The sequence below is a fragment of the Argiope bruennichi genome, chromosome X1, assembly GCF_947563725.1.
Source record: "Argiope bruennichi chromosome X1, qqArgBrue1.1, whole genome shotgun sequence".
In the NCBI taxonomy this organism is placed as follows: Eukaryota; Metazoa; Arthropoda; class Arachnida; order Araneae; family Araneidae; genus Argiope; species Argiope bruennichi.
This window is the reverse complement of record NC_079162.1, coordinates 88,184,384-88,203,411: the sequence shown is the minus strand read 5'-3', so window position 1 is coordinate 88,203,411 and position 19,028 is coordinate 88,184,384. Positions and strand designations below refer to the sequence as shown.

The 19,028-nt window shown below is 30.5% G+C and overlaps 1 protein-coding gene across 1 annotated transcript in view; it reads right to left on the bottom strand.

The window, feature by feature from the left end:
- Positions 1-19,028, bottom strand: part of LOC129959314 (uncharacterized) — a 143,845-nt gene that overhangs the window by 111,490 nt on the left and 13,327 nt on the right. Inside the window, exons 9-11 of the mRNA XM_056072133.1 lie at positions 18,097-18,138; positions 16,998-17,042; positions 12,353-12,415 (exon numbers count right to left, since the gene is read on the bottom strand). Coding sequence (XP_055928108.1) covers positions 12,353-12,415; positions 16,998-17,042; positions 18,097-18,138 — 150 coding nt within the window. The remainder of the gene's footprint in view (positions 1-12,352; positions 12,416-16,997; positions 17,043-18,096; positions 18,139-19,028) is intronic.

The window sequence follows — 19,028 nt, the reverse complement described above, 5'->3', positions numbered from 1 at the left end:
TTGGAATGACTTTTTTCTCTTTTGCTATACCCGTTTTTAGCTTTTTTCGATTTTATCCGCGATTTTTGTAATCCGCGGCGGTCACGCCACCCAATTCCGCGGATAATCGGGAGTGTACTGTATATATATTTAACAGCATTTCAACTCAATCACCAGTGTCTGAAGTCATTTTTTTTCACTGGTCATTACGGTCTTTTAATTTTTAATTAATTTATTTATTTTTTGTCTCCGAATTCTGACTGGTAAAGAAGTACTTAAAAGGATTTTGTGTTACCCTATGATTTTTAACAAAGTTTATTTTTTTAAAAAGTAATAAAAATATCGATCTAAAATTTTTATCAATTATTCCCTTCTATATAATATTACACATATGTAAGCAGTGGAGTTCCAAAAATTTCTCTAAAAAATGAAAAATATTTTTCCAAAATTGATTTTTTTTTAAAAAAACCCCACTCCCTGGCTTAATTAAGTTATTATAACGCTGGGCGATTCATTTTGTAAGCCGTTTTAATATTTATAATTTTTTTAATCTAATGTTTTTTTCTCTCGGATTAATAACTTTTTTTCTTAAAAGCGAAAAACCGGTGTTGAAATTTCCACTCTCCTCTCCACCTTATTAGGGCGCGCACCCGCGGTGGCCTTGTAGTACGTCTCGGCTTAGAAGTCAGAGGCTTCCAATTTCGAGACCCAATTCCACTAAAGATCCGAAGTGTATCCAGACCTGGTGCACGTTAAATATGATGCCGTGGGCCAAATGTCCTCCGATTGGTGTGATGCGAAATTTTGGAGAGGGGGTGCCAGCTCAGGTGCCGTCACTGTCATCTCACCAAGGTTCAAAATATCTTTGCAGTACGCGGTACGTGGTCTCCCTAAAATACATTCATGTTGCTTCTAAACTGAACTAGAAACCTTATCAAGGTGCAAACTTAGAGGCCTGTAGACAGCTCAACAACTTACTTCAATAAACTTGTTGTTTTGTATTTTGTCCCACATTTTGCTATTTTTCATTACAGCTCCACTTGACTATCGAAATGGGAGAATTTTAAAACACCACCATAGATGTAAATTTACTGACAACACGAAGCAAATATATTTATTATCGTGTTCACAGACTGACAGAAAGACAAACATAATGCCAGAAATGTGCTTTTCGGACAAAGGAAGGTTTGGAACGTAGAGATTAGTTCAAATATCAAGTTTGGATTTTTTGTCGATTACAATACTTCTTCTATACTTTGTATACGAAAAAGTAAAAAGCAATATGTATTGAAAAACCTAATGAATTGAATAAAATGTCGGTAAACTAAACCTTGAGCAGAGAATAAATTTCGTTAAAAATCGATGCGATAAGGGCAAAAAAATGTAAGCAAAACACATAGTTGAGATCAAAGGTGACATGCATAGAATAACAGATTATTAATTAGATATTTTGACTACTACTTGAAGCAGGATTGATTCATTGAAAGTTCGAATTACTGAACAATGAAAAAAGAAACAGTTTTTATTTTGTCTTTCTTTTATGATAAACGTAAAAACTGTACATGAAAACGTCGCCTGAGATTCTGTTTTGTCTTCAAACTGATTTAATTCTAAAACGTTTTTACAGCTACGGATTTGACAATGAATGTTTATTAGAGCATTTTCTCTACAATGATATAAGCTCACTGGACTCAAGAAGATCAATAAAAAGTATAAATTTAATTTAAATTCGAAATACTTTCATATATTGAAGTTAAAAACTGAATTCGTATTTTTATTTTTTAAAAAATACAGCATTTTAATCTCGTTATCTTCACTTTATTTAAAAGTACTATTTTTGGATTCTTAAAAAAATTGATTTAAGTTCGGTAAAGGTCTTTATTATCAGAATAAAAAGTAAGGATTTTAATCAGTATTCTATTATTATTTTTTATATTTTTGATGATTATGATGCCAATTACAGAATTATTTTTTTAGATTTGATTCAATGGAAAAAAAAAGAAAAAAACTATATTTTTTCTTAACGACAACACATCTTAAAAGATCCCGTGAAAGTTTTTTACAGTGAAATCTCCACTACAAGTAAAAACAATTTAAAAAATAATAAAATTAAATCTTATTTTACTTGTTGCTCACTTAAATTTTATAAAAATAATTTATTTCCTTTTTTAAAAAATATCCCCCCTTTAATTTCTTCTTTCTTATATTCTGTATATTTCCGTTTTTAAAATCAAAATCGAAGATTTCTATGTTAAGTACAAAATATTTTCGAAATTTTAAATGAATTCGTTTGGTATTTTTAATTAATTAAAATAATTGTTTTGATATTTTTTGTCCGTAAAATTTCGTAAAAAAAGTGCCTTGATATAAGAATTTTTTAATGATTGGATCTTCATTTGTTAAATATTCATGAGGAGTTGTTTCATAATTATTTTTCCCTGTATTTAATAATGATCGTTAAAAAAAAAAAAAAATCCTGCTAGTTTACAAAAAAAAAAAAAAAGTTATTTTATTATAAGAACAATAAATTGTTGATATTGTAGGCCAATATTTATAAGCTATAAAACTTACATGAATATTTATAAGTAAGAATTATATATGAAAATCTAAAAATTACTCCTTTCTCATGATGTTGATTGTTTTAATTTCGTAATATGATCCAATTTTAATTAAATTATATCATTTATTTGATTCTTGTTAGACAGAAAGTAATAATTGTTAAAAAAATTAGCAAAAAGTCATAAAGTTGTTATAAAAATTTAAAAAATAAATTCGAAAGTATGAAGAAAAAAATGATGCATACAACTGTATTACTATTAGAACTGAAATTTGATGTGCAAACAAAATGAAAAAGGACTGAATACTTTGCAACTAGTTAAGCATTTGCGTTCTTTTATCTAACTACTATAAAATGCTGAGCAGAACGACTTTCTAAAAATATGAGATTTAGATTGTTCATTGTATCGATTAACCATAAATCTAATTTAAATTACAGTAATTGCACCAGATTTAGCTAATAATAAAGCAGTCAGTTCAAGCCGGATTCTTTGCTTTATTTTATTGTTAAATTTTTTTTTTAGTCAAAACTGAACAATACTTATGTAAAAGAATAAAGTATTTTGTAAAATAATATAATAATTATAAATACATGTTTTAATAAATTTCAACTGCTTCAACTTTGAAAATTCGCAAAATTACCATCTTATGGAATGCACAATTAAATGTATCTATAATTTTAAAAAAGTCCACGATAACCAACTGAATGAATCATGTGTATAAAAAAAATGCATTATATGCCAAATATCACTCATCAATCATGCACTATATGCCCTGGAAAAAATATCGTTGCATCGGGAAACTGTATAATATCCTAAAATTTTAAATTCTTAGCAAAATATATTAATCCTAAATAATTTCCTTTTTTTTTTTAATCTTACATTTGTCCATGTTATTTTGCTATAAAATTTTCTCTTATTTCCTGATCCGAATTCCACTTTTTTTTATTTCATTATTTCTAACACGCGCTCTAAAAAATTGAAGTCCAATGCAATTCTCACTCTGCAAGAGAAGGGATAAAATTCCCAACGCCTACGGCATATCTTCTAAACATACTTAAGATTTTCTTTCCTCAATCGATACGTTTCAAAAAAATTCCTTTAAGAATATCTTTGTAAAAGCATTAAGAGAAAGAATTATTGTATTTTTCTCTGATGTCTCGATGTAGACAGACTCATTTTACGCCCCTACCCGTGTATAAACCATGCCTTCAAGTGGCAAAATAAATTGAAGTCGTGATGGACTGAAAATCATTATGATCCGTGCTATGGAAGCAAGAGGACTTATATTTTTGGGAACTTTTCTTTAAAGGTCACATTTACCACAAAACAAACACAAACACAAAGACAATACAAAACATTAACGCGTGCATCTCTTACAGAATAGCATTTCATCTCATTATAATAACAATCGCAGTGCCCTATGGGATTCGTACCTAATCAGCCATCGCCCTCTATTATCCAAAAGAGAGGACAGAGTAATGCAACCGCTACAAAGTTAATTTTGAATTCAAGGAAAAATAAATTGAAAATACTGTTATTACATTTCTGACAAAATGTGTATAGTGAAAATTTTTGAATGAACTGAGATTATTTTTGGCAAAACTCCATACTGCTATATAAATCCACCAGCGCACATCGCAGCATGTATTGCGTTCTAATAAGTGCAGCAGTGCAGTTTGTATACAGTGTGTACATAGTGTTGACTTTGTACACACGATGAAATTTTTTAATGTTATTTCATTGCAATAAGTAAACGAAAGAAATTGGTCACAGTCCAACTGTGGAAAAGTATACTTGTGGATTTTTAAACAATTATTTTAACGTTAGTTGTAATTGTTGCAGAAAAGTAAAAACTACAGCAGTGTTGGCAAATTGGCTAAAAATACGGTAGATAGAATTGGGAAGATGGAAATCCTACGTCATAAAATTCAAAAGTATCTTTAATGAAGATTCAGAATTTAATGTCAGTCTATATACATGGTGATTCAAAACTCCATTAACATTTGAAAATTTAATAATTCAGGGAATTATGAAAGAAGATGAGTAAAAATGGACACACATGCTTGAAATGGCATGGGATTTAATGAAGCAAAAATAAAGTGCAAAAAAATGGGTTTAGTTTAGTTTAGTTATATTAACGTCCCGTTGTAAAGCAACACTAGGGCTATTTTGGGACGGACCTCGTCATTTTGAACCGCGGTCAGATGACAAAGACGACACCTGAGCTGGCACCCCCCTCTCCACGCCATACCACACCAGCGGGGCAAAAAAAAAAAAAAAATTGGAGAAGACGATGATTGTTTGTCTAATGTGTTCTGGACCGACGAAGCCCATTTCACACTCCCAGGATCTGTCAACTCCCACAACTGCAGAATTTGGGCTACTGAAAATCTTAGAACTGTCGTGGAAACCCCATTGGATGACGTTGGTTGTGACGTTACCTGAAGACGCCTACTTCGATCATTCGACCTCATTAGGGATGTACAAAGTCAACATCCGAAGACACTTTCTCACCACACCTACAGATATGCTGTACAGTTCTGTTCACAACATTGTTCCTTGCCTACATGTATTGTTGGCAAATCGACATGTTGAGCATTTGTTATAAAGAATATAGTCTTTGCTAAAGATTAATTTTTATGCTATTATTGTTTTTGTAATCATACGAAAAGCCATCTATTGGCCGTAATTTGTACTTTTTTAGTTTCAATAAAACCCTATGTCATTTCAAGAATGTGTGTCAATTTTTATCTCTCTACCGACATTATTCCGTAGATTATTGAATTTTCAAATGTTAATGGACTTTTTGAATCACCTGGTATGTAAAATGTACTTCTGTGCTATTGTAAGTGACACAGAAATTGCGCTAATTATTTATTGAACGGTTTTACAACTGCATTGAATCTAAAGTTTCGCTTAGCTAATTAATCGAGCTGCAAAATATTGATAGAACTGTTCAGGAGATAGTTAATCGCTAGTTAATCGCGGCACCAGAAAATACATTCAGTCTGAGGAAAGAAGATGCAAAAGAAGTCAAGAATCGGCTTCAAACACAAAGTTTAATCGAGCGCAAAATATAAGCTTAACCTTCGCCAGATAAATAATCGAGGTAAGACTTAAGATTAATGTACGGTTTCTCGCCAAACCCGTCAAAGTCGGGCTAGTCGTCCAAAAACTCGCCAGAAGTCTACCATCTTGGGTGGATATTAGAAACGGCGACAAAAGGCTTTTTGGCTTTCAAGAAAAAATTGACACGATTACATTTGGCGAGAAATCGCCCGAAAATATTTCAAATTTGGTTACTGAATAGTATTCTTAAATCTTGCCAAAATTGTCATGACTTGTCAATGGATATTGATGTTCATATAATCTAAAATAATTATCATACAAAAATAGTCTTTGCATTATCTTAAGATTCAAAAACTTACATTTTTAATAATATCATTTTCATTTCTCTGCCATTTTTTCCCACAATTTTTCTCATCTTTAAAAAATCATCTGTAGTTTGAATTTGATGTTATTACTTTTTTTTTTTTTTCATTTTTTCCCACAATTTTTCTCATCTTTAAAAAATCATCTGTAGTTTGAATTTGATGTTATTACTTTTTTTTTTTTTTTTCATTTTCAAAATTGGTTAACTTTTTTGGGCATGCCAAAATTTTAATAATAACAATGGTCATTCCAAAATTCTGATATTTTATATATTTTATAATAAACAAAAAACTATATCTGCAATATTTATATGAAATGTCATTTTAAATGGAGTTTTAAATAAGAAAGCTTTTCCTCCATTCTCTGTTTTATGGAGTTAATCCTTTTGGCAAGCGAGTGGCATATAAATATTTAACGTCTGAAAACAGGCTAATCAGATATTTCTCCATAAAATATGCAATTCACTTTAATATGCTACATATTACATCATTTACAGCTGTTAAAATACTAATAAAAGTGTCTGTCAACTGGCGATTTAAGTAACAGATCATTGAAATTAAAGCTATTAAATTTAGTGGAGATTTCTTAGTGTTGAAAGTGCGTACCTTGAAGTCATTTTATTTTTTACAAATTTTTATTCAAATTTTAATTATTTAAGTCAAATTCTGAACTCTGTTGTGCCCACTTTTTAAACAATGACTTCCGAAAAAACGAACTACTCATCAGGCTAATCAGATATTACTCCATAAAATATGTAATTCACGTTATGTTGCATATTAAGTCTTTGGTCAGCTATTAACTATTTCAAATACTAATATAGGTGGAAGTATGTCTATTAATTGACGATCTCCATATCATTGAACCTAAGGCTATTATTTAGTGGAGATTTCTTTGAGTGCTCAAAGTGTATACCTTGAAGCAATTTTATTGTTACAAATTTTATTCAAATTTTAATTATTTAAATCAAATTGTGAACTCTGTCCCCCCCTTTTTAATCAATAACTACGAAAGAATTACTGAACAAAAATAAATTTTGTCGTATTTTAAAGAGCAAAATTTTATCTTTCCGGTGATGTTAAATTTAAGTTCTTATTTTATTAAAAAGATCATTTTTTTGAAAGCATCGTATACCTCTCGCAATTCAGGGAAAGTCAATAAGTAGACATCACCCCCAATACAAGGTCAAGAATTGTTCTCTCTGTAGGAAATGAAAATAGGGAAGGTCGGTGGGTATAAGGTAGGGCACTTACTTCTGTCTCCCCCCCTCCCTCCGCTTCCTTTTTTTCACTTTTGATCTCAAGGTTATTTGAGAGATGCAGTTCGTTACTGGGAAAAGCGTTCTGCCCCAAATTTTAAGTTTTGAATGAATTAGCTTGCATATTTTTACTTGTTTAGATAAATTAGCCTGCACATTGAATTACCTCGCACATTTTTACTTGCTTAGATAAATTAGTCTGCACATTGAATTAGCTTGCACATTTTTACTTGCTGAGATAAGTTAACCTGCACATTGAATTAGCTTGCACATTTTACATGTAAAAATACTTCTTGCGCATTTTAAAATTTGCAAGAGAAACTCTCCATATTGTCACTGCGATTTGCTTTGAATGACATCATCAATTTTTAGATTTAGCACGTTGATTGCAGTGTTCTTACTTATTATCTAATTGGTTCATATCTACTATCTAATTAGATAACCCCCTTCTCTATTATAGTTAAGAAATAGTAAAGAAGGGATCAGGTAATTAGATAGATGATTCATATCACAGAAGTAAATCATGACAGCGAGAGCTTTAAAATGTATATATGTTGAACCAATCTTTCAACATCTTTGAACCAATGTTTCAACATATTCAATTAAAATACCAGAAATAGAAAGGGACAGATAATGTAACATCTAATTAAAAAAGAAGAGGTTTTTTTTTTTTTTTTTTTTCAAAAAACTAAATAAATGTTTTTTTAAAAAAGTTTTCTGATTTTTCATAATAATCTATTCAAAAATTTTTGATAATGGTTTAAATATTTTCTAATAATGGTTCATTGAGATGACTACATCTTTGTTTAAAAAGCATTTTTCATTACTTTTATTCCTTTTTTAGTTAAAATGCATTTCAAATTGTTATAATAATTTAAAAAGAAGAATAAAACAGTAGAAGCAGTAGAAGTACTGTTGATAAGTACTGTTTTATAAATGTTTTATTAACAGTTCTTTTAAGATTATATTTGAATTATCAACACACAAACTTTTGAAATTTGTATTGATGTGGTTGAAGGTTATCTATTTGTACTCTTTCTTTATGAATTTGTATTTCATCTTTAAAAAAAACAAAAAAAAAAACACTAATCATTTCATCTTTAAAAAAATCAATTTTTCAAACCAATTTACTTGATTACTCATTTACTCGACACGTGAAACACTTTACTCATTTGCTCGACTCTTCAATGTCGTCTTTCATTCTTCAAAAATAATTGTTTATTATATTCAAAAATTTCATTCGAATATTACATCGTCTGATAAATGGCTTGAATTCCAAATTATTGAAATAAAGTACAACAATGAAAATCATTCTAAAAGGTATGCATATTTTACATTTTATATATATATATATATATATATATATAACTAAGTCATTGTGAGTAATAAGATGGACAAATCAGCTGGTCGTCGAAGGCGGCTGGAATCCATTAAACTTCATGCAGCTTTATATTTTAATACTTTTAGATTTTCTGTGAAAAAACTTAAATGAAATTTATATCCAGCTTCATTTTATTAGCGTCTTAATTGTATTGCCACTGTAAAAATCTACAAGCAAAATTTTAAAAGCAAGATCGAAAATTGCTTACCTTGCTGTCATCTTCTGTTGTCTTCTTCTTATGCACAGCCGACCACCGCACCACAGTAGCAACTATCAACAGGATTTGTTGTAGTTGACTGCTATCTTTAGCATTGCTCATCCTTACATTGACCGATTCATCAAACTGACATTCTCGTCGAGGGAATGGCCGCAAGCCACAAAGTGGTCAATTATGGACCTTCTTCCTCATTCGCCATCTTCTGATGGCTGTAGGCTACTGCTGAAGTTGTAGAATGGCCGAAGTGTCCGTCAGTCTTATTACTATTGTATTGCTGGAACACATAACATATAACTATACAATCTATTTACGAATTATTTACCTTATATCGGTGTCAATGTCGGTTTCATTACGATCTTTCGCGCGTTATCTTTGGCATGGTTCGGGATAGGAATATACCTGATGCTTTGGGCATGCGCAGACAAGTTAAATAAAATTTCCAGTATTTAGCGTCCTCCCATCGTTCAGTTTTTAAAACTTTAAATTCAAACATATACAGAAAAATGAATATAAAATGAAAACGACATTTAATATGAAACAGACAATCCTAAAATATGACATAAACAAGTAACAAATTAGTATATAAATTGTCACTTTAAGGTAATCATTTATTTAAAGTTCACATACAAATAAGGTCTTTTGATGAAGTTCTTCATATAATAAAATTCAAAATCTTTTACTAAATAAGTATTTTCACTTTTCCATCCCCATCCAAATTGGAAGGGCGATTCATTTGATCCAGACTTGCTGAAAAAGTCTTTTGCTGACACATCAGACTGAACACAAGCGGAATTTACCAGTGGTGACTCACCCTTTTATAAAACTTCTTTTTCATACGAAGATATAGTTTTAAAGTTAATCGCTCTCTTTTCCATTTCCATGGTGATGTATGTGACCAGCTCAAACATCATTCATTAAAGGACCAGTCCAATCTTTTTAAGTTGCCACTGGATATCAAAAATACATCCAAACATCATTCATTAAAGGACCAGTCCAATCTTTTTAAGTTGCCACTGGATATCAAAAATACATCCAAACATCATTCATAAAAGGACCAGTCCAATCTTTTTAAGTTGCCAATGGATATCAAAAATACATCCAAACATCATTCATAAAAGGACCAGTCCAATCTTTTTAAGTTGCCACTGGATATCAAAAATATATCACCCACTTTTATGGATGCTGAGTTTCCTACCTTTTTTACAAAACATCTTCTTCATCTGACGATATAGTTTTAATGTTAATCGGACACTTTTTCATTTCCATGATGATGTAAACAGCTAGGGCCAGTCCAATCATTTTAAGTTGACATTGGATATCTAAAATACATCACCCACTTTTATAGATGCTGAGTTGTCCGCCTTTTTTAAAGGTTTTTCGAGTTCTCCTGAATATTCTAAGCGAAAACTTTTCCGAAGATCATGTCGCCATCTTTGAAGACTAGGGAATTTCTTATTTAGTGATTTATTATCCAAAACGTCTAAATCGGGAGCTTCTAAACGTCTAAAACGTCTAATATCATGGAGCAGAACCACGCCCTCCGTCAGTAGCCCCGGTCTTTTCTTCTTGATGGATCGCGGATAAGTCCGCGCTGCTCTTCAATCGTCGAATTTGCCATGTGTCTTCACATGCACTGCAACGTTAATTGGACGGCCCTCTTTATAAGAACCTCTGCTCTCTCCTGCGCATGCGGGTGCCCGTGCATTCTACGATCTATGCCGAAGATTCCAATCGCATCCCTAGATGTCTCGCTACGTTTTCCCAGAGCGGCATAGGCAAATATTGTTACGACGTTTTGTATCTTTTCATTTCAACCGCCCTTGTTTAATAACGCCTTCGTTAAAAAACAGTTTTCAACAGAAGATTACTTTTTTTTTATTATCTGGATGCTTGTTAAATAAGTTAAGAAGAATGGTTTTTATTATATATTTAGAATAATCAAAATTGAAATTCGAGGCATTTTAAGACAAAACCGCTGAAAATCGAAGAATAAATAATATGAAAACGAAGCACTTTTTATTACTTTTATAACACTTATCTAATATTTCGTGTTTTGTGATGTTTCATAATATTTTCTATATACCAGATAAGATTGGGAAACATTTTAATTGCAACTTCTTTTATTTTCCTTATCGTTATTCAAAAAAAAAAAAAAAAAAAAAAAAAAATATTATGCTAATTACCAATAAATAAATTAAGGGGGAAAAATTCTTTGAAATATAAAATTTTTGGATAGTATTATCATGTTATGATGTATAGTTAATCATATTTAATTATTTAATCACAGATAGAAAGAAAAAAAAAAAACAAGCAATGAATAAGTCTTAAACAGAAAAGGAACCTTCCACCCCCACACACAAAAAGATCATTATAAAAGAGCATCACAATCTAAAAGAGATCACAAAGATCATTATAAAAAGAGCATTACTTAAAACAATCTATTCACTCACCACAAAATCTCATCCAGATAAGATTTATAAAATATGACTTTCTGAATTTTTTTTGATATACGAGCCTTTAGAAATGAAAAATGAATGATTAGAAAGAAATGAAAGTGAGTAAATCTATTTCTCACTCCGTCCGACATAAAATCTAGGGATCTTAAGTAAGGTAATGAAGATCATGAGTGCTCTGATTTTTATTTTTAGGATTCGAAATATGAGTGTTTTGAGTTTCGCAGTATAGTGAAGAAAATAAATCTCATTTATCCAGTTTGTTCCTTTTCGAGTTATTATATTTGCACGCATACGAATGTAGTAAAAGTACACAGTCAAACATTATACTTATTGCAAAATTTATATGATTGTATGCTTATAATAAATTTAAATTTATACTTTAGATTCAAAATCATTTTGCCAAATTTTAAATATTCCATTTACTTTTTAAATTAGCGCGTTTACTTGTACTCGGCTAAACATATATACAAGCTTCCTGTGTAGGGGTTTCGTTGAAAATTTTATAGAATAATTCAAATTAGCGTCAAAGATTACATTCTATATTTCTTCATCTTGCACAACGGATTTTTGATTCATAGTTTCCACAGATAGACAGAAATAATTCCAAAACTGTGTATTTCAAACTCCGATAATTTTGAAATGTAGCATTAGCGGATATTCGGCTGGGCAAAAAAATAATTCTGTTAAGTTAAAAGAGGCCCGCAGACGGGCTGATTTAAAAAAAGAAAAAATCCCAGTTACCAATAAAAGTATTTTATAACAAATGCAAATTCTTTCAAATATAAAGTTTTAAGATAGTACTATCACTTTATGAAGGCTAAATAGTCATATTTGTTTATATTCTGACAGAAAGTCGTTGAGTATTTGATCCATTTTCAAAGATCTAGTAATTGACAGAAGGAAGGGGAAAAAAAAAGCACAATGAGTAAGTTATCGATAGAAAATGAACCTCCACCCCCACCTCATGCACACCCACAAAAAAGATCATTATTAAAAGTGAATAAATTTTAAAAGAGATCATAAAAATCAGTATAAAAAGAGCATTAATAAAGTTAAAATAATCTATCCACTCACCAAAGAAATCCTTTCCAGAGTTGCTTCATAATAATGGTCCTTGTTGCATATTCTCATATCAATCTGAGGCATTACAAAGTAAAAAATGAATGATTAGAAATAAATGAAAATGAGTAAATATATTTCATGAAGTCTATTTTCATTGCACTGCGTCCAACATAGGGGCCGGAACATCAGCGTTTTTTTTTTTTTTTTTTTTTTTTTTCAGTATAGAGAAGTTAATAAATCTCATTTATCCAGGTTGTTGCTTTTTTGAGTTAACACATTGGCATGCGTATGAATGAAGTAAAAATAGACAGCCAACCATTATAATTATTGCAAAGTTTATATGATTGTATGCTTATAATATATTTAAATTTATATTTTAAATTCAAAATCTTTTTACCAAATTTCAGATATTCCTTTCTCTTTTTTCAATTAAAGCGTTCACTTGTACTCAGCTACCATACATACAAATTTTCTGTGAATGGATTTCGTTTCAAATTTTATAGAACATTTCAAATTTGAGTCATAGATTACATTCTACATTTCATTCATCTAGCACAACGGAGTTTTGAGTCATGGCTTCCACACTTAGACGAAAGCAATACCAAAAATGTGTTTTTCAAACTCTGGGAAGGTGGGCTGATTTATATTATGTTATATTATATTATATATATATATATATATATAATGATATTTGAAACTCAATTTCAATTTAATTAATTTGATTTATCTATTACTGTAATAACAAATTTTAGCAAATAATTTCTGTTTAATTTGTAAATATTATTATAAAGAACTTTTAATTAATGAATATAACTCTAATGCAACTTATATGTTAAAGAACACCGGGAAAAAGGAATTAGATAAAAGAATGCTAGCTTTCGCAAAAAAATCCAAAACTAAGACTTGCTCTCTTAACTATCCTTATTTATTCCCAACAGTTAAATTTCATAAAAATCCATTAAAATTCAGATTCGTAACCTGTAGCACTGGTAGTTATAATTACTATACGGGTAAACATTTCTTTAAATACTTAAAAATTATCCTGGACAAAATAAAAAATGAAGACAACTTTATTATTTCTAGTAACAAAGAAGTATTGGATTTTCTTAAAGATAACAACATTAATAAACTTAATACTTTTGATTTCGAAAATTTATACACTAATCTACCTCATGAAAAATTAATAAAGGTCTGCACTTTTATATATGACGAATATTTAAATGAAAATATCATTCCTAAAAATAACTGGCTTGAGTTATGTAATTTTAATATTACTGAAAATTACGTGTTTAATGGTATTAATCTTTATAAACAAGTCAAGGGCATTCCAATGGGGACAGCTTTCTCAAGTGCTTTAGCTAATATTTTCCTGCATTACTATGAGAAAAAAATAATTAAATATAATTTAATAAACGGGTGGAGATATATTGATGACCTACTTTTGATTAACTTCGACAATACTAATATTATTACTAATTGCTATCCAAAAGATTTAATTCTAAAAGATACAAATATAAATCAATTTGAGGCTACCTTTCTGGATTTAAAAATCGAAATTGCTAATGATAAAACAATAGTTGGTATATACGATAAAAGGGATGATTTCAACTTTAAAATAACAAAACTATGTAACTACCATTCCAATCTAAACTCTAAAATTTTCAAAAATCTAATTTTCTCACAAGTTAACAGGATCAAAAGGGTTTGCAATAATAAAAATTCTTATATTGAAGCATCAAATATCCTCCTTAAAAATTTAATTAAAAATGATTTTCCTAGAAATTACTGTAATGTCAATTTTTTAATTAAACAAGGTATGGTTTGGGATTAATCTTTTGGCTTAAATAAAAATAGAACTTTACTTGCATATTGGATCACTCAATAGATGGTGCTGGGTGCCTACCTCTGTTTACATAATTTACCGTTAACTTTTAAAAACAGGAAATCACAATCGATTGTTTAAAGTTTCCTTCACTGTTGGATGGTATGTTCTGGCCTTTTCGTTTTTAATTTTAATTTTAATTTTAATGCTGTTTTTGTTTTTATTGTATTTTTACTTTGTGGTTTTTTTCTAATTTGTTATTTTGTATTTCCTTTCTGTTAAAATGGTATATCTCTTGAGCATAATTTCAGGGGATTTTTGGGTCACGAGGAATCATTATTAGACTTATGTCTGTATGTCCTCACAGAAAAAATCCCTTTATTTGAATCCCTGCCTGAGGGTGACCCTTGAAAAAGTCTTCAGGCCGGATTCTTTTTTAATATATTTTTAATAATTTTTTTGGTTTAATTTTTATTTGATTTTTGTTTTTCCTATTAACTTGATTCTAATACTTTTGTATCAATTCATCTGTGTTTTAGAAGTAGCTGCAATTGCGCTCTCTAAATACTATGAAGTACCTTTTCGGTTTTAGTTTAAATAGGTAATAAATTTTAGTTGCGTTTTCGAAACTGTTTTGTTTCGTTTTCATTTTAGTTTCGTTTTCAAACTTTTTCTTACTTTAGATTGGTTACTTATATATATATATATATATATACATACAGGGTGGTTATAATTAAAGTTACCCTGTTTAGACCTACGTAGTATTCGCTCTAGTGGAAGGATGTCGAAGAAACTTGATATTTAGGTTGTATGGATCATGGGAAAAAGAAATCTGCAGTAAAAAAAAAAAAGTTTACATTTCGGCCGATAGATGGCGGTTTTCATGTACGATACATGCAAATTTAGCTGTACAAATACTTTATGCAAATTTAGACTAGTTTAAAAAGGCAGTACTCACTGCCGCAAAATCATTCTTCGCCATGCCGTTAGCGAAGAAAGGAAGAGCTTTATTGATAAAGTTGTTTTATCAGAACAGCAATAATTTGTCAGCTGCACTGCGAGAATATCGGCGCTTGAAAGACTTACGGAAAGGGCCTATGTCCAGGCAGGCTTTGAAAAAGATTATTATTAAATTTGAAGAGACTGGAGAGTTGGGTGTGGTACAAGGAAGAGGACGGAAACGGATTTCAAATGAAACTGCCGAAGTCGCCCTTGCCGTGATCGGCAGAGCGTCCGATTCGCAATATTCTTCATCAAGTGCTCGAGCGGTGGCACGTGATTTGTCCCTCCCTTGGTCTACAGCACGAAAGGTTATTCGATCCATTATAAAGTGGTATTCATACAAGATCCATCATGTGCAAGCACTGAATCCTGCAAACCCCGAGAAACGAAATCAATTTGCTAGAATTTTTTTAGCCAGAATAGCCGTTGACAATTCATGGCCTCGGAACATTTTGTGGTCTGACGAGGCTCATTTTACCCTAGACGGAGCAGTTAATACTCAGAACTGTCGCATATGTTGTACTGCAAGTCCTAATAATGTGCATGAACAGTCTCTGCATCCTGATTACATAACTGTATGGTGTGGTTTTACTGCTGATTTTATTCTTGGACCCTATTTTTTTGAGGAGAACACTCCTCATGGCCCTCAAAGGTGTTCCGTTACGGGTGCCCGTTAACACGACCTTCTTCAGTAGCAAGTCATTCCTGCATTACAAGAACGAGAATGTTTAGGGACTACTGTCTTCATGCAAGATGGTGCACCCCCTCACATTGCTCGACAAGTGACGGCATTGCTTCGTGCCCACTTTGAAGATCAACGGGAAATTTCAAGAAGTTTTCCAACTGCCTGGCCTCTACGTTTTCCAGACTGGAATCCCTGTGATTTCTGGTTGTGGGGATTCCTAAAAGATCGTGTCTATAAAGGAAGCATACGGACTCTGCATGAGTTGAAAGTAAGCATAACACGTCATGTTGCTGCAATTGATCGAGAAACCCTTCGTCCCACAGTTGAACACGCCATAACACGTTTTGAACATGTGCTTGACGTAAATGGAATGCACATTGAACATATATTGTAATTGAATAAAGTTTTTAAGTTCCAAATTGTGTTTTTGTTTTTTGTTTTTTATGCGCCGCCATCTCACCTGGCGGTTGAAATTGGAATTAATTTTTTTTATTGCAGATTTCTGTTCCCCATGATTCATAGAACCTAAGTACCAAGTTTCTTCGACATCCTTCCACTAGAGCGGACACTACGTAGATCTAAACAGTACTATAGTACAGTAGATCTAACAGTACCAAAACTATATATATATAATTTATATATATATTTTAATTTTTAATTTTAGTGCTATTTTTTGTTTTTATTGTTATTTTTGTTATTGTATTTTTACTTTGTTGTGGTTAATTTCTTCTAATTTGTTGTTTTGTATTTTCTTTCTGTTAAAATGGTATATCTCTTGAGCATAATTTCAGGGGATTTCCGGGTCACGAGGAATCATTATTAGACAATGTCTGTATTTCCTCACAGAAAAAAATCCCTTTCTTTGAATCCCCGCCTGAGGGTGACCCTTGAAAAAGTCTTCAGGCCGAATTCTTTTTTTATATTTTTTATAATTTTTTTGGTTTAATTTTTATTTGATTTTTTGTTTTTCCTATTAACAAAATACTTTTGCATATATATATATATATATATATATATATATATATATAATATATTCCTAGTTAGTAGTAAATAAATTTTTAAAAGATGCCAACTCTTTGAAATATAAAGTTTCAGGATAGTATCATCACTTTATTAAGTATAATTGTCATATTTAATTATATACTTACAAAACGCCTGGGCGTTTCTGGTCGTGGCTCGGTATCTACAGAGTGCTATAAAAATGAGATAATCAATATTAAAAAAAGCACATTAAATAAGTCATAAACAAAAAATGAAGCTCCACCCCCACCCCAGAAAAAAGATCATTACAAAAGAGCATTACATTCTAAAAGAGATCACAAAGATCATTATAAAAAGAGCATTACTTAAGTTAAAACAATCTAATCACTCACCACAAAATCTCTTCCAGAGAAGATTTATGAAATATGATATTCTGGTGAATTTTTTTTATATCTGAGATTTTAAAAATGAAAAATGAATGATCAGACAGAAATGAAAATAAGTAAATCTATTTCTCACTCCGTCTAACATAAAATGTAGGGATCTGAAACAAGATGATGAAAGTTATCAGTGCTCTGATTTTTATTTTAAGGATTCGAAACAAAAGCGTTTTGTTTTTCTCAAAATAGTGAAGAAAATAAATCTCATTTAACCTGATTGTTGCGCTTTCGAGTTAACATATTTGCACGCATACGAATGTAGAAAATATAGACAGTCAACAATTATACTTATTGCAAAATTGAAATGATTGGAGGTAATAACGAATTTAAATTTATACTTTAGATTTAAAATCTTTTGACAAAATTTTACATATTCCTTTTACTTTTTAAATTAGCGCTTTCACTTGTACTCGGCGCTTCACTTACATGTAATTAGCGTTTCCAATTGTACATCCTGTTTTAGTTTTTCGTTAAAAATTTTATAAAACAAAATTAAATTTTAGTCTAAGATTACATTCTACATTTCTTTCATCTAGCAGAATGAAGTTTTGATTCATAATTTTCACAGATAGATGGAAATAATTACAAAAATGTGTTTTTCAAACTCTTTGAAGTTTGAAATGTGGCAGTACTAGATTTCTGACTACGCAAGAGAATAGTCTGCTAAGTTGAAATAAGAACGAAAGCGGGCTGATTTTTTTATAAATATATTTTCCTATTTACAATTAAATAAATTTTAAAAATTGCAAGCTCTTTTAAATATAAAGTTTTAGGATAGTATCGTCACTTTATTAAGTATAATTGGTCATGTTAATTGTTTACTTACAGAAGGACTGTCGACCTCTTCCCGAAAGAATTCGCCATAAAGCTATAAAGAAAGACAAGCAAAGTCGAAAAAAGCACAATAAGTATGTCATAAACAGAAAAGAAGAACTCCCCCCCCCAACACACAAAACAAAATTATAATAAGATCATTACAATAGACCGTTACATTCTAAAAGAGATCACAAAGACAATTATAAAAAGAGCATTACAAAAGTTAAAATAACATATTCATTCACAACAAACCCTTTTCTAGATAAAATTTTTAAAAAAATGTGACTTTCTGTTGAATTGTTTTTAATTTGGGGCATATGCAATGAATAGTGAATGATTATAAAGCAATGAAAATGAGTAAAAGTATTTCTCATTCCATCTTACATAAAAAATAGGTACCTTAAGCAAGATAATGAAGGCCATGAGTGCTGAGATTTTTATTTTTAGCATTCGAAACAACATCGTTTTGTTTTTCGCAATGAACTGAAGAAAATAAATTTCGTTTATCTTGGTTGTGGCATTTTTGAGTTAACATATTTGCATGCATACGAGTAAAGTAAAAATAGACAGTCAACCATTATACCTATTGCAAAATTTATTTGATTTTAGGGTTATATCGTATTTAAATTTATTCTTTAGATTTAAAATCTTTTCACCAAATTTTGCATATTCCTTTTAAATTTTAAATTAGCGTGTTCACTTCTATTCGGCTAAATATACATACAAACTTCCTGTTTGAATTTTTCGTTGAAAATGGTATAGAACAATTCAAATTTGCGTTCCTCAATTCATAGTTTCCTCAAATACTGCAAAATAATTCCAAAAATAAGCTTTTCAAACTTCGGGAGGTCTGAAATTTGGCAGCAACGAATTTCCTACTAGGCAAGAGAATAAGTCTCTATAAGTTGAAAGGAGCCACCAGGCGGCTGATTTTAAATATAT